The sequence below is a fragment of the Candoia aspera genome, chromosome 1 (genome assembly GCF_035149785.1).
Source record: "Candoia aspera isolate rCanAsp1 chromosome 1, rCanAsp1.hap2, whole genome shotgun sequence".
In the NCBI taxonomy this organism is placed as follows: domain Eukaryota; kingdom Metazoa; phylum Chordata; class Lepidosauria; order Squamata; family Boidae; genus Candoia; species Candoia aspera.
Window position 1 is genome coordinate 98,339,459 of NC_086153.1, and position 15,791 is coordinate 98,355,249.

The window sequence follows — 15,791 nt, forward strand, 5'->3', positions numbered from 1 at the left end:
ATCACATTTGCTGGAGCTTCTGCAAACACGCTGTCCTTTTTTCAGCCTTGGTAATTTATTATTTGCATTCCTTGGTTTAACTGTTTAAAAATTATTCTTTTGCTCATGCAGTGGGAAAGCTTAACGTGACAGCTACAAAAAGTAAGTAGTGTATATTGTATTCTCTTGTTTGCTTTCGTATAGGTAAGCGTAATCGTGCCATCTGAAATGGTCACGTGATTTGAGGGTAGATTCTTGCAGTATCCAGAAGAACATCTTGGGCATTCAAATCAGCATGTGTGGGAAGAGTTAGGATGCACTGACAAAGTACAGTTAGCTTAATCCTCTGTCCTTTGGAGGGAAGCGCACAGGATTCCAGATCACAAGGAGGTTTCAAATGTCTGTTTCAAATGTCCTTCCCTGCAGATAACCAGGCTGTATGAATGGATGCAAGAGGCAGGACAGAGACTAGTTAGGGCAATTCTCTTCTCCCTTTACATGTTGACAAAATGGGTGAGGCATTTCTCTGTATGTTGGCAATGAATAACAACATACGTTAATATTAGTAGGTAAAGGTTTCCCTTGACGTAAAGTCCAGTCGTGTCCGACTCTAGGGGGCGGTGCTCATCTCCGTTTCAAAGCCTTGGAGCCGGCGTTGTCCATAGGACACTTCCGGGTCATGTGGCCAGCATGACTCACGGAACGCCGTTACCTTCCCGCCGAAGCGGTACCTATTGATCTACTCACATTTGCATGTTTTCGAACTGCTAGGTGAGCAGGAGCTGGGACGAGCAACGGGAGCTCACCCCGCCGCGCGGTTTCGAACCGCCGACCTTCCGATCAGCAGCTCAGCGGTTTAACCCGCAGCGCCACCGCGTCCCTTAATATTAGTGATGCTAAAATTGTGCAGAGTTAAAGACTACATGCTGGAATATTTCTGAACTGCTTGTAACTCCTTTATTTTCCTTCTCTCATGCCAAATGTTCCTTAGTTATTTGTGGGAGAAGCTGCCTATTGTTATTTATGGTAGTAGTGAATCTTTTCTTTTGACGATGTTGTTACATACAATATTTTAATTTATTAAGTAGATTTTCAGTTTAAAATTTGAGGATGTATTTCTTCACTGAAAAGTGAATTGATTGTGTGTCCCTGAGTGTGTGAAGAGACCAGAAGCTCCCTTTATCTACAGAACTTTAGCTGGTTACATATATGGATCTTAACCACATTTTATATTTTCAGAGTCTGTAGAGATTAATAGAGACTATTTCAGCTGGGCTCCTGATCATGAGCATGAGCTTACATATGTCCATAAGGCTTATTTAAAAAAAAACAAAAACTAAATATGAGTAGATTAGGAAAAAAACTTACTCCCTTCCCTCCTTTCTCTTCCTTCCAGACACTCAATATATCCACATGTTTTGTTTACTGCAATATAGATCAACTGTAGCATTTCAGGTCGCAAAACTGGGAGCGCATACTGTATGATTGAATGCTCTTCTGTAAAAAAAAAGTCTCTAAAGACAACTTATTTGAAAGATTCTGGGCTAATCTATCCCCAGCACTTTTTGAAATTGTTCAGTCCTCTCTCTGTCTGTCTCTCTGTGCCTCCATCTCTATAACTCTGTCTCAGTCACTGTCTCTAGTGTTATCCATCTCCATCTCTGTCTCCATCTCAATCACCTCCATCACTATCTCTGAAATTATCCATCTCTGTCTCCATCTCTATCTCATTTATATCATCAGTATCTGGATCTACAGTATTATCCAATCTGTGTCAGCAGCCTGAAGGAATGCAAACTGAGACACAAATTGATGAAGCTGAGACAGAGGCTAATGGTATTCTCTATCAGTGGCATTAAAGAGAGCTCCCTTGGACCTCAGGGGAGCTTCTCAGATGGGACCCCTCAATGGGGAGGGCCTTAGTAGCAGCAAGCCTGAGCTGCATGATCATTGACCCTCATTACTTCAAAATATCCTCACTCCCAGACCCAGAAGGGATCTCTCTCCCTCCTCTTCAGAATACAGCCAAGTACACACAAGGTCCTTCCCTAGAAGACCTCCGGAAAATGTTTCACCCTTAGATATATTTAGCTGGGCCACAAAACTCTGGGTGAACACTAAAGGTCCTTTTCGGCTGCCGCCACTCCCCCTCCCCTTGTTCCTTCAGGAGCACAAGAAAAGGAAGAGACCATCCAGCAGCAATCAACATGGAAGCTGACAGAGACTCCAATCGCTCCATTTCTTGTACCTGCTGCTGCAGCCACAGCAGCATTAGCAGCTCTTCCCTCACTCGCTCTGCCTTCCTTCAGCACCATCAAGCAGCTGTTCAGTTGATGACTAGACATGGCAGCAAAGAGACCAAAGAAACCTGAGCCCTTGGCTTCCATCTAGTCACTGTCGGAATTTAGCAACCCAGATAGGGTAGCCTTCATCACCTTGTCTGGTTTGTTGAAGGTGTGGGTCAAGGAGTGGGCGGCAAGGGAAGCCTAGTGGGCTCCCCTTTATTACAGTTATAGCATTATTCTTCATCCAATCTTCTGTTTTGAAAATTTGCAGGGGTTGCTATTATTTGGAGAAATGCAACCTAATCTGAGGCTGGCCACATACATACATACATACGTATGTATGTACGTACATACATTATTCTCTCCTATTCAATTCTGGGGAGAAAGAATGGATCTATCAATGCTTTGGAAAATAGTGTACCATAGTGTACCAACTGTGAATCTGTAAAATTTGAGGTACTCTCTAGAACCAACATTGATCAATAATATAGGGCATTATATTATCTTATATGATAACATAGGGCATTATCTTCTTATATAATAACAAAATTAATCAGTTCCATTAATTTTCCAAAAAATAAGTATCAACATCAGATATTTTCCCACAAATTTCTCTATGTTCACTTGTGAGTTTTTTGTTTGTTTGTTTGCTTGCTTTTTTTTTTCTTTGTTTTTGGTATTCACATGTGTGCATTCCTTGGTAATTTCTTTTTCAAATTGAGAAAATGCAGTTATATACTTCTCTCCATTGCATGAATATATGTGCCTATTTTTCATGTGCATTCCCTGAAACGTAAACTATTATCATAATATGCTCAAAAAGATGCATTTGGAGATGCATGTTTACTTTGGGTTCATCCATTTATTCAGTGGGCCCAAATATTGTAATTAACTGAAGTTTCATAATACTTTTTAAAGACAGCAAATAATAAATGGGATTGGCTTCGTGGCCAAACCTGTTATAACCAGGAATGAAAAGGATTTCCTGGCTACTGCCAAGGTTTGGGCATTTACCTCCAGAACAGAATCAAAGAGCACATCTAAACTGTGAATCTGAGTTTTTGGAGGGAGTCTTATCCTGCCCAGCATAGGGTCATAGATTGGCAGGATCATCTCTTCCTTGTGTGGGTAAAGCTTAAATGTATTTGCCCTCATCCACTTCATTATGAATATCAGATATCCATATCAGATATTTGGATCCATTTGGATGAAAAAGAGAGACAGAGAGGGTTATCACCAAAATATAGCGGTATCAAACCTTTAAAACCTGGGTATTTTCCTAGTGTAGTTTAATATATACATTAAATAGAGTGAGGGACAAGCTAGAGGGACCCCCTTCTGAGACCAGTTTTCCAAGAATGTCAACAGTGACCATAAAGAGTGCTTCTAAATTCTATCCCAGCCAAATGCTTGAGAAGATATAATGGCTGATGATAGTGACATCCAATGACACTGAAATTTGGTCTTTCAGCCCCAAAGAACAAAATAAACACACTATTTTTCTCCAGTTACGATCGCGGATAATCAAAGCAGTTTCTGTTCCTAATGAGGAGGATGCTAGCTTGAAGTGGATCAAATTATCCTGGGTCATCCAGAAATTCAATTATCCCTTCATTCAAATACCGATCAACTGCCCTGCTGTTCCAGAATATGGCATTAATCTTAAAAAAAAGAAAAGAAATTCTGAAGTTGTTTTTCTTAGCATTCCCCCACTTCTATATGAAGTCTTCTTCCTCCATTAAAATGAACTGGCTGTTGACTAGGCAACATTTTGTATTGTTTATTTTATGTTTAGATTCTGAGGTACTTTATTTCTCCAAGTGCAGAAGTGGAAAGTAAAAAGGGTTCTGTCATGTTGATTACTAATTCTTGAATAAAAATGCACTTTGAAATAATTTCATGTTAAACTTATTCTTTAGAAGTGGAAAGAGGAAAAAGGATGGTCCAAGAAAAGAAAGCTATTCCAGAAGTTAAAAGAAAAGGTAGGGTATTTATTACTTTAAAATATACCAATTAATTTACTTTATCTTTAAAGCGCTCTGCTCTGCCTGTTGTATTTAAACAAAATGAAGCCAATTCATTACCTTTTGATTTATGTCTTAGAAGGAGAAGGGAAAAAAGTAGCTGCTGAGAAGAAAGTTGTTCCCAAAATTAAAAAGAAAGGTAAGCTGTTTACATAAGGATCGCATTACTAGATTGCTGCTGAATTAAATGTATAATATACATAGTGGTTATGTGTAAAGCATCACAAATTAGAATCAGATAATCAAGTAGTTATAGAATCACCCCTTTAATCAGATGGCGACTAGGGCATACATGATGCACGTAAGAGGAAAGGGAAGCTTCAATGGGACAACCACAGCTGCCATTTTGACCTTTTTTGACCCACCCCCATGGATGCCCCTGCAGCATATGGAAGTTGGATGCCAGGACATATACACATAAATAAGAGGAAATCCCACTGCATTCAATCTTATTTATTTTTGCTACAGTTTATGTACTTTATGGAATATTTTCTAAATTATTTTGCAGGGGGTAACATTTTAAATGAAAGAATGGATACATTCATTACTTAGCTCTAGGTAGGCATGGATAAGATTTGTCTGTCTGTAGCTATTTGGTATGGAGGTTGGTGATAGTTATATGTATGGACCCATTTACAGCAATATCTTAAAATGAGAAATAAATTACAAATAATAGTAATATCTGCCACAGAACACTAATTACAGGTAGTCCTCATGTAATGACCACAATTGAGACCGGAATTTCAGTTGCTAAGCGAAGTGGTCATTAAGTGAACCTGACATGATTTTACTACCTTTTTTGCAGTGGTCATTAAGCGAATCACTGCAGTCGTTAAGCAAACCACATGGTCATTTAGTGAATCACATGGTTCCCCATTGATTTTGCTTGCCGGAAGCTAGCTAGGAAGGTTGAAAATGGCAATCATGTGACCACGGGATGCTGCGATGGTCATAAATGTGAACCGGTTGCCAAGTGCCCAAATTGTGATCATGTGACTGCAGGGTTGCTGTAATGGTCATAAGTGTGAGCACTGATTGTAAGTCGGTTTTTTCAGCCCTGTCATAAATCTGAACTGTCACTAAACAAATGGTCATTAAATGAGGACTACCTGTACTGCTATTTTTGTTGTTGAATTTTGTTGTAAAGGATGGACAGAATGAGCTGAGCTTCTTTTTCAGTATATCACTACTTCTGTTCTTATGATCCAAAGCCATGATTTTCATATTTTAGAAGTGGAAGAAGAAAGAAAGATAATCCATGAGAAGAAAGTTGTTTTGGACATTCAAGCAAAAGGTATGCTTTTTGGATTTTTTATCATTACCACCTTAGTGTAAATATAGAGGATTCTTATTTACATGGATGATCTCATTCTGCATTACATCTCCCATTAGAAGTTTTGAAACCTGTACAGATTACTGAATCCCATTGTCCTATCTTAGAGTGACGAACCATGCTGAAACAATTAGTTGGATCTCTAGTGTTTATTGTTCTACCCTACTAGACAGAAAATCCTGCTAAACTGAAAGGCAGCGGGAAAACCCTCACAGAAAAACCCAGAAATCTAAGGCTGGTCTGTTCTGAGTTTCTTTGATGGGAGATTCAAAGCTTCTAAACTATGCATGTGTTTCTCCCCCTGGAGAGGGCCCCCCTCCTGTTCTCCAGCAGTATTCATGAAACCCACTGATGTCAGTGAACATCTTCCAGGTACATAACATTTTTTATTTTGGTCATTGACCACAAAATTTACAGTCAAAACTAAAATTAAAGCCATCTCATTGTGCGAATAGTCTTATCTACATACTATAAGAATAACTAAAATTTAAGGTGCTAGCAGAATATAAATTTATCATTGGCACATGATACCAGTGCCATTAAGATTATAAATTCATAACCTATGAATGAAGTGCTACATAAATCTATGTATTTGGTATACTATTACACACACACAAACATGTGAAGGTGAATGGTCCCCTGTGCAAGCACCGAGTCATGTCTGACCCTTTGGGGGAAGGCCGCTTTCGCGATGTTTTCTTGGCAGACTATAGAGCGGGGTGGTTTGCCATTGCCTGCCCCAGTTATCACCTTACCCAGCAAGCTGGGTACTCCTTTTACCGACCTCGGGAGGATGGAAGGCTGAGTTGACCTGAACATACATACATACATACATACAATACATCCTCCAAGTATGTTCAAGTTTGGATTGAATTCAATAATTTAAATTAATAGCATAAATCAGGTATTCTTTCACTTGCTTGGCTGAAGTATGTGATTTATTCTTCCAGCATAAAAAAAGTCTTTTTAAAATTATTTTTAGGGAAAAAGGAGGAAAAAAAGAAAACTGCTGGGAGGAAAACACTCTCTGTAGTTAAAAAAGCAGGTAAGAAATATATCCTGTTATTCCCTTCAATGAAATCTGATTATTACCTGGGAGTAGTTTGTAGAATTTTAAGTTTAAGTTTAAACTGGGTGGGTATGCAAATGCTGATTTTTAAAAATGTTCTGAATTTAGTAATTTTTTATGAAAATGATTTTTACCCCAGGTTTACACTGTGCCTAAACCTATACTTTTAACTTGGTACTTTTTTGTTTTTATGGTATTCACTATTATAAAAGTATTACATCCTTCTATGGCATAAAGTTATTTCAACATATTATCAATAAAATATAATAAGGTATTTTGCTGGCAAATTTTTATAGTAAAAATTAAGGAGGATTAGCCAGGGATCTTACATGTATGAACAGTTCTTCCAATATGTTTTGTAAAAGCTAAGTTTTTATAAACTATGACCATAATAACAAAAATATTTTTATGAGATGTAATTAAGTTCATGGATTTACAGAACACTTGCTGGTCCAGATATGTTTAATTCTGTTTAGCTGCATGAACGTTCATCAATATTTTCACTGAAATTTGGTCACCACATTGCTGGTTAGTAAGGCAGACACAGTCACAGACACATTACTGCTGGTTACTCAGGAAGACACAGTTGGAGCTTCACATGACCCACATGTTGCCCACCCCTAGAGGCATCTGTAGGAGAAGTAAAAATAAAATCAAGATGGCAGCCATAACTACACAATCAAAGGCCCATCTGTTTTTCCATGTGGTACAGGTGCAACATATGTAGAAAAAGGGGCAGAACTTCTGTTAGGCAGTTGCAGCTGTCATCTTCACTTTTTTGACCCCCACTTGTGCTTACACCCACCCACTCCTGCGCTAATCACTGCACCCTACTGGCTCTCTCCCCTGAATGAGATGTCAGCATAAAAGCTGGATGGACTCATTTATTGTTTGTGCATGTCTATATACATATGCACGCACATAATCCACATTAGAATTAGATCTCAGCCCCCAAAGTAGAAAATACAACTGCGGTATAAGAATGAAGATGCACTGCACTCATTTTTCAAAATCAGAAGACACTTTGCACATTTGGGAATCAGGCTAACACCTTGTCCTTGCTTACCTGAGATTAAATCCCACCAATCTCAATAGGCTCATTTCTGAATAAACGTACAGTATATAAGGTTTCATTGGAATAGGAGGATCTTGCAACGGTAAATCATAATCTCATCACTAAACATCTGGATTACTGCGACATGCTTTACATGGGTTTGTCTTGAACACCACTTGCAAGCTCCAATTAGTCCAAAATGCACTGGTCTGGTTATTGGTTGGTGTTCATTGCCACAAGTACATTACGCCTGTGCTGTGGGCCCTGCCCTGGCTTCCTATTAGTTTCTGGGCACAGTTCAAATTGCTGTCCATGCCTAAAAAGCTCTATATAGCTTGGCACCATAGGTTCTTGTAAGACTGCTTTTCTTAACCAGACTCAATCAGGTCCACTCAAGTGTCTTTGGAGAAACTGCTGGTGATCCCCCATTGCTGTGAAGCATGTGGAGCAGAGGCTTGGAGGTGCTGGTTTTAATGGCAGCATTACACCATGGAATAGTCTTCCATTAAAAATTAGCTTGTCTCACGGAGGTTTAACTTGCAGAAATTTTTGAAACTGAATTACCCTGGAGGGCCTATGGAGAATGATAGGATGCTGACAGTTGTTTGAGGTTAGGTTATGGTTCTATGATTTTATCTGTTCAGTTTTAGTTTTACCATGGCATTTTAAGCTTGATGGTCTGTGTTGTATTGCTCTTAATTTTTGTAAACCACTGAGAGTCTGCGTGATTGTGGCAGCTATAAATCTGATAAAGAAACATATGAATATTTAATGTACCTATGTAGTCCCCATATCTCCAGAGGCTTCTCCAGTCAGTGTAAGTTGAGGAGACAGATTGTTATGCATATCTCCATAACATGCCCAGATACACCTCTAAAACTGTTGTAAATGGAAAAGTCCATGTGTCCATTGTAGCTGAGCAATCCTGGAATTTGGCTAGTGTTTATATGACCCTCATTTTTTCCCCTCAATTACAGTATATTGATAGATCATGAACATTGTGCAAAGAGGATATGACTGAAAGTGCATTGCAATTCTAGAAGTCACTATATTAAATTGAGAGATGACTTTTGTAGAATTATTTAAATGTCATATACAACTATTACAGTGTAATTTATAACATCATGGCTACTAGGCATATATAAAAATTGGTCTGTTCATATGATATTGTTATTATTATTATGCTTATTATTATTTTAGGTCACTCTGGAAATATAGAACTTCAATTATGACAAAATAATTCAGCAATTCTATTGTTACTGAGCCTATGGGTGCAATTTATAAGCAAATAAGCTAGCAGGTTGATTTATAAGCAATAATAATCTGTAGCCTTAGACATGCATATCTGGATTTAATTTTCATTATGGTAAAAAGGAAACATTTATTTGCATGAAAAAAGCCTTAGAACTCTGAGTTATCAGTTGTGATTCCCCCATTTATTTGAATTATATACTTATATTTAATATTATATAAATACAATATTTGCAAACTGTCTTCTATATCTTAACTTAATCTTTAAATGCATTAAAAACGGAAATGCCACTATAATAATTACTTGTTCCTTCCTGGTTATTAAAAACTCAGATAAAAATATGAAAAGCTGTAGTCGAAAGGGCTTTCTCTAAACCTTACAAAATAGCTCAAAAGGACTTGGCATGTACTACAGAGAGGACTGATCTTTAAATTTAATTCACTTGTGTAATGTTAGCTGTATCTTCTGAATTCTACAGTTTTCTTATAGTTTTATCTGTCCTTTTCCTTAAATTTGGAAGCAACATGGGATAGACTGCATTAATGGTATAGATTGCATTCTGCTTCATAGAGATCAGTCCTGTCTGAATGGATGTACAGGCTAAGACTGGTTTGGACTGAAGGTTTGTTTGTTTATATAGCAGCCCATCTCATCTGCATGTGGCTCTGGGTGGCATACACAATTGAAACAAAACTAAACAATCATTAAAATTTATCTATTAAAACTATTAAAAACTGTATTAACAACAGGCAGTGAAGAATGCAATAAAACTTGTACTAGCTATTTAATGGGCTTTACACTTCCATGGGATCCCCAGGCCTGATGACAAAACCAAGTTTTGAGGGCCTTCGAGAAGGCCAACAAGGTTGAGGCCAACCTCACTTTGCAGGGAATGATGTTCCAAAGGGTGGGTGCCACAGCAGAAAAGGCTCTTCTCCTGGGCTCCTCCAAACAAAGCTCCTTGGACCTGGAACATACCCCTCCTGCCGGACCTGATGGGATGGGTAGATGTAATTGGGGTGAGGATGTCCCTCAAATAACCTGGCCCCATGCTATGTATGCAGGGCCGCAACTAGGGGAGGCAAGCGGGCCATGTGCCCTGGGTGCTGTGCTGGGGGGGCACCAAAATGACAAAATAGTATTTGTATACTGAAGGGGGGGGGCGCAGAATCCATGTTTGCCCCTAGTTGTGGGCTTTAAAGGTCATAGCACTTGAATTGGACCCAGAAGCAAATTGGTAACCAATGCAACTTGTGGAACAGAGGTGTAACACACATAACTGTCCGTGCCACTACATTTGCATCAGCTAAACCTTCCAGATACTCTTCAAGGGCAGCTCCATGTAGAGTTACAGTAGTCCATCTGGGAGGTGATTAGGGCATGAATGCTGAGAGTAGAGACTCCCGATACAGGAAAGGGCGCAACTGGTGCACAACATGAAGCTGTGCAAGGGCCTTCCTGGCCATGACTGCCACCTGCTGTTTGAGCAGAGTTATGAGTCCAGAAGGATCCCCAGATTGCACACTGGGTCTGTCTGAGGCAGTGCATGTTAGCAGATTGCTAGGAAAGCCTTTGGCCCAGGAGAGATCAGAAAAGTCACACACCAGGCATTTCTATAAAAATAATTTTTATTCACAGAAAGCAAACATTTACAGGCTCTCAGTGAGAGCTGCTTAACTCTCTACATGCCTACACAGAGGGGAAACTGAAACTAAAACAAGTCCAGGCAAGTTCTTTCCCCCAGGTGCAAAAATAAACATTGGAAAAGGGGACAGTTGAATTCAACCTCTTCACCTGGCCAAAATGATGAGTTACCATAGTAACCTTAATCTGTAGTAGAAAACATATTAACACTCCCCTTTTTATACTACAGAATAAGACACAAACCAATTTTCTTTGACAACTCTGTATGTCTTTCCATTCACATTATTTTAACATTATCTCCCCTTTGGTTTAACAGAAAGCTACCATCCTTCTCCCTGTGTATTTTCAAACCTAGGTAATTTGTTACAGTTCCAAGGCTTTTTAATGTGAAATGGCTTTTCATGCAGGCTTCAAAATCAAGCCTTTGTTTTTCTGTTGATGTGAACAGCAGCAAATCATCAACATAAATGCACAGATACATACAGCCTTGTTTGTCTTTCTTCATATATACACATGGATCTGCTTTTCCTTTTTCAAAACCAAAATTCTGCAGTTTTTCATCTAATTTTTGGTTCCAGGATCTAGCAGCTTGTTTTAACCCATAGATTGACTTCTGCAGTTCACAGACTAGATTCTCCCCTTTTTCATAGCCAGAGGGTTGCTGCATGTATAATTTGTGGTCTAAATCACCATAGAGAAATGCAGTTTGAATGTCATAGTGGTGAACTGACATTCCTTTGAGTGCAGCAATTTTTAACCGTAATCTAATTGATTCACCTTTAGTAACTGGTGCAAAAGTCTTGTCAAAGTCTAAATCTTTCCTTTGAGTGAACCCTTTTGCAACTAACCTTGCTTTATATTTTTTGATTTTGCCATCAGCATCCCTTTTCAGTTTGAAAACCCACCTGCAACCTAGACAGCGTTCATTGGGAGGTAGATTTTCCAGTTTGCATGTTTTATTTTCTTTCAAGGATGCTAACTCCTGTTGCATGGCAGAATGCCAATTTTGTGCAATCTCAGGTGGTAAAGCATTCACTTGTTCTAAAGACTCAGGTTCTGTGAATATGTGAAATGCCTTTACTGTTTCAGCCTGAAAACGTGGAGGAATGCCTTTATTACTCCTCTGAGATCTGCGAGGTAATACAGGGCTTAAATTTTGACTCCTATCACTTTCCTGAGAAGCATCTGTCTCATCAGACAGATCTTCAGTTTGCTTTTCTGGTTTAATGTCCTCATCAGGCAAAAGATCACCATCAGCAAGTCCTTGCTGTTCTCTTGTGGTGGTCAGATCAACTGGAGAGCTAGAATTTAATCTCCCCCAGTTTTGTTCAGCAAAAGAAGCGCTTTTGCTAATTATCAATTTCTCTCCCACTATGAACCTGTAGCTCCTCTGGCTTTGTTCATAGCCAACAAAAATGGCTTTCTTTGTTGTGGGGCCTCCTTTCCTTCTCTGTTTTTTTGGTATATGAGCCCATGCAGTGCTACCAAACACTCTAAGATGGTTTACCTTTGGTTTCATACCATAAAACAAAAGGAATGGAGTGTCCTGAATCACAGTTATACAATCTGTTTTGTACATAAGTGGCAGTAGATATGGCCTCTCCCCAATACTTAAACGATAAATGTGAATCTTTAAGCATGCATTCCATCGCATTTTGCAAGGTTCTGCCCTTTCTTTCAGCAACACCATTTTGTTGAGGGGTGTAAGGGTTAGAAAGAATTTGTTCTATCCCCTTTTCCACTAGGAACCTTCTGAATTTGTGAGAAAGGTGCTCTCCTCCTCTATCACACTGGAGTGCAGATACAGGCCTAGGGAATTTTCTATTTGCCCATGTCACAAAACCTTTAAATTTCTCAAATACCTCATCTTTATGTTTTAAGATGTAGATAAATGTGTATCTTGAGAAATCATCAATGATGGCCATTGCATACCTTGCTTGTCCAAGACTTGGAGCAAAAGGACCAATAATGTCAGAGTGTACAATTTCCAAAGGTCTAGTTGTAACTCTGTCACTGTGCTTACTCACAGGAGCTTTTAGTCTTTGGCATTCTTTGCAAACTACACAGTCTAAGTATTTATCACAGGGTTTTATCTTTAGGTCAGCACACAGCTGTGGCATTTGTGCTATATACTTGAAATTAGCATGACCAAATCTCCTGTGCATCAGGTGTACACATTGGTCATGATATGGCGTGTTGCCAACTGCAGCCTTGCAGCTTGGCTTCCTTGCATTTTGCACAATGTACAAGGAGTCTTTTAATATACCAGTAGCACACAATTTTCCATGTTTACGTATCTCACAACCATTTTTCTTAAATGTTATGACATACCCTGTTGCAGCCAATTGTGCCACAGATAAAAGGTTTGATTGTAAATTTGGCACATACAACACACCTTTTACAGTTTCTCCCAAGCAGGATAAATACAAGTCACCTTGTCCCATAATTTTGGTCACAGACCCATCAGCCAAAGATACACTTTGTCTTTCAGTTTTAGACAGTGACACAAAAGAGCTTTTACAATTACATAAATGACAATTGGCCCCAGAATCTAACACCCATACATCAGAATTACCCTTCTCAGCAACCTGTGCCATCTGGGTTGTCTGAAGAGCCTTCTTCTGTGTTGCCCTTGTGTTCTTCTTCTCTGTCTTTCTACTCTTGGGTCTCAAGGCACAGTCTTTCTGCAAATGTCCAGCTGAACCACAAATGAAGCATTGCTGGCTGGCTAGCACTGTGGCCTCAGCTTCCTTTCCCTTCTTTTCCCTTCTTTTCTGGTACTGCAGCTTTCCAGAAGAGATGGGGGGGGGGATCTTTCCTCTCTCTTCTCCCATTCAGCAAGTAAGCACTGTGTAACATACAATGGGGTGAGATCTGCTTCAGGCATAGCCTCCAGGGTACAAATCAGCGTGTCCCACGTTTTATTCAGTGAGGACAGGAGGATATAGGATTTTGTGAGGTATAAATTCCATTCCTCTCTCCTGCAACTCAACAAACAGCTGCTGAATATAATGCAGGTGCTCAGGAAGGCTATCTCCTTCTGCAAGGTAGGCTTTGTACAGCTTTTTTGTCAGGGTAACTTTACTCCCTGCTGTTGCCTTTACATACAAGTCTCTCAAAGCATCCCAAAGTTGCTTTGCAGACTGCATACCTCACACGTGGACTAGCTGATTGTCCTCAACTCCCAGGATAATGGTGGCTCTAGCCCGCTCATCCTGTCTAAGTCATTCAGCACTGGGATTTTGGGGGTTTTGCTCACCAATTGGCAGCCAAAGATTCTCTCTGTGAAGATACATCTCCATCTCCAGGGCCCAATTCAAATAGTTGGTCTCTGATAGGTGCTCCAGAGGTATTGCTGAGGGCTGGGCGGTAGCCATGGCTTCTTCCTTCTTTTGCAAGTCACCTCAGCTGGCTTCTTTGTCCTGTAGACCTGCAGTTGCTGGAAAATCTCCAGGTGGCTCCAAAGAAAATCTTCACAGGTCTTTGCTACCTGCCATTAAATTGTGCATGAGGTGTGGAGCTGATCTCTCTATTCTCTCTGGGTTTTACTGGGCTGCTTACTGGGTTTACTGGGCTGTTTACTGGGCCCATAACCTTTTAGCAGATTGCTAGGAAAGCCTTTGGCCCAGGAGAGATCAGAGAAGTCACACACCAGGCATTTCTATAAAAATAATTTTTATTCACAGAAAGCAAACATATTTACAGGCTCTCAGTGAGAGCTGCTTAACTCTCTACATGCCTACACAGAAGGGAAACTGAAACTAAAACAAGTCCAGGCAAGTTCTTCTTCCCAGGTGCAAAAATTAACATCTGAAAAGAGGACAATTAAATTCAACCTCTTCACCTGGCCAAAATGATTAGTTACCATAGTAACCTTAATCTGTAGTAGAAAACATATTAACAGTGCAACCCCATCCAGCACAATAGATGATAAATCCTCAGATACAGAAGGCCCCAAAGCCACTCAGTCTTGCCAGGGTTGTTCCCCATTCAGACCCCCCCAGTCTCCAAGCCCCAAGAAAGGACATGAACAGCATCACTTAGCTGACCAGGGGCAGAGATGTACAGTTGGGTATCATCAGCATGATGGTGATATGGTGATGAATGATCACTCCCAGTGGCTTCATGTAGATGATAAATAGGAGCAGAGAGAGCCCTGAGTCCTGTGGAACCCCACATAGTAGGGGCCAAGAGTTGGACTTCTCACTCCCAATCAACACCAACTGGAACCAGCCTCAGGGGAAGGAAGTGAACCAGCGCAATGCCGCGCTGCCCACTCCCAACCCCTGAAGCTGCTCCGGAAGGATATCATGGTTGATGGTATTGAAGGCCACTGAGAGGTCAAGAAGAGCAAGGATGGATGCACTACCCCCATCCTGCTCCTGCCATTCAAAAGCATGACCAGTGTTGTTGCTGTTCCATGTCCGGGCCTGAATCCCCTTTTTAGGGAAGGTTGTAGAGAAGGTGGTGGTGCAATAGTTTCAGAGGATCCTGACTAAAGGGATTCATATAATCCATTTCATCCAGGATCCTCTGAAACTATTGCACTACCACCTTCTCTACAACCTTCCCTAAAAAGGGGAGGTTGGATACTGGACAAAAATTGTCCAGTATGGTGAGATCTAGTGATGGCTTCTTGAGGAAGGGATGGACCAACACCTCTTTAAGAGGTGGGGGAACAACCCCCTCCCTTAAGGATGAATTCACCACCACCACATCACCTCGCAGGTGGCCTTGGCTAGCCAGGAAGGGCATGGATCTATAAAGAGCAGGTGGCCAAGCTCGAAGTCATAAGGGTCCTGTCCACTTCCTCACATCCAACAGAATCAAACCATTCCCAGATAACCAGGCAAGACTGTACCCCAGGCATCTCCTCAGAACCTGTATAAATACTGGCATCCAACGGAGAGTGAATCTGAGCAATTTTATCTGACAGATGCTCTGCAAATTCCTCAGCATGACCCTAAAGGTGAACCTCAGGACCCTCTTTACCCAAAAGGGTCTGGGCCACCTTAACTAGGGCTGCCAGACAGTTATCTGTGAATGCAGTAAGGGTGGAAATATTGATGCTTTGCCACCCTTATTGCCACGAGGTAGGCCTTAATAGCAGCTCTAACCTGTGTTCATTTGAGTTCATTCTTTGTTCTCTGC

The 15,791-nt window shown here is 40.3% G+C and overlaps 1 protein-coding gene across 1 annotated transcript in view; it reads left to right on the plus strand.

Moving 5' to 3' along the window:
* TRDN (triadin) overlaps positions 1-15,791 on the plus strand; it is a 207,467-nt gene that overhangs the window by 113,216 nt on the left and 78,460 nt on the right. Inside the window, exons 15-19 of the mRNA XM_063295963.1 lie at positions 112-141; positions 4,184-4,246; positions 4,368-4,427; positions 5,520-5,582; positions 6,604-6,666. Of these exons, the coding sequence (XP_063152033.1) occupies positions 112-141; positions 4,184-4,246; positions 4,368-4,427; positions 5,520-5,582; positions 6,604-6,666 (279 nt within the window). The remainder of the gene's footprint in view (positions 1-111; positions 142-4,183; positions 4,247-4,367; positions 4,428-5,519; positions 5,583-6,603; positions 6,667-15,791) is intronic.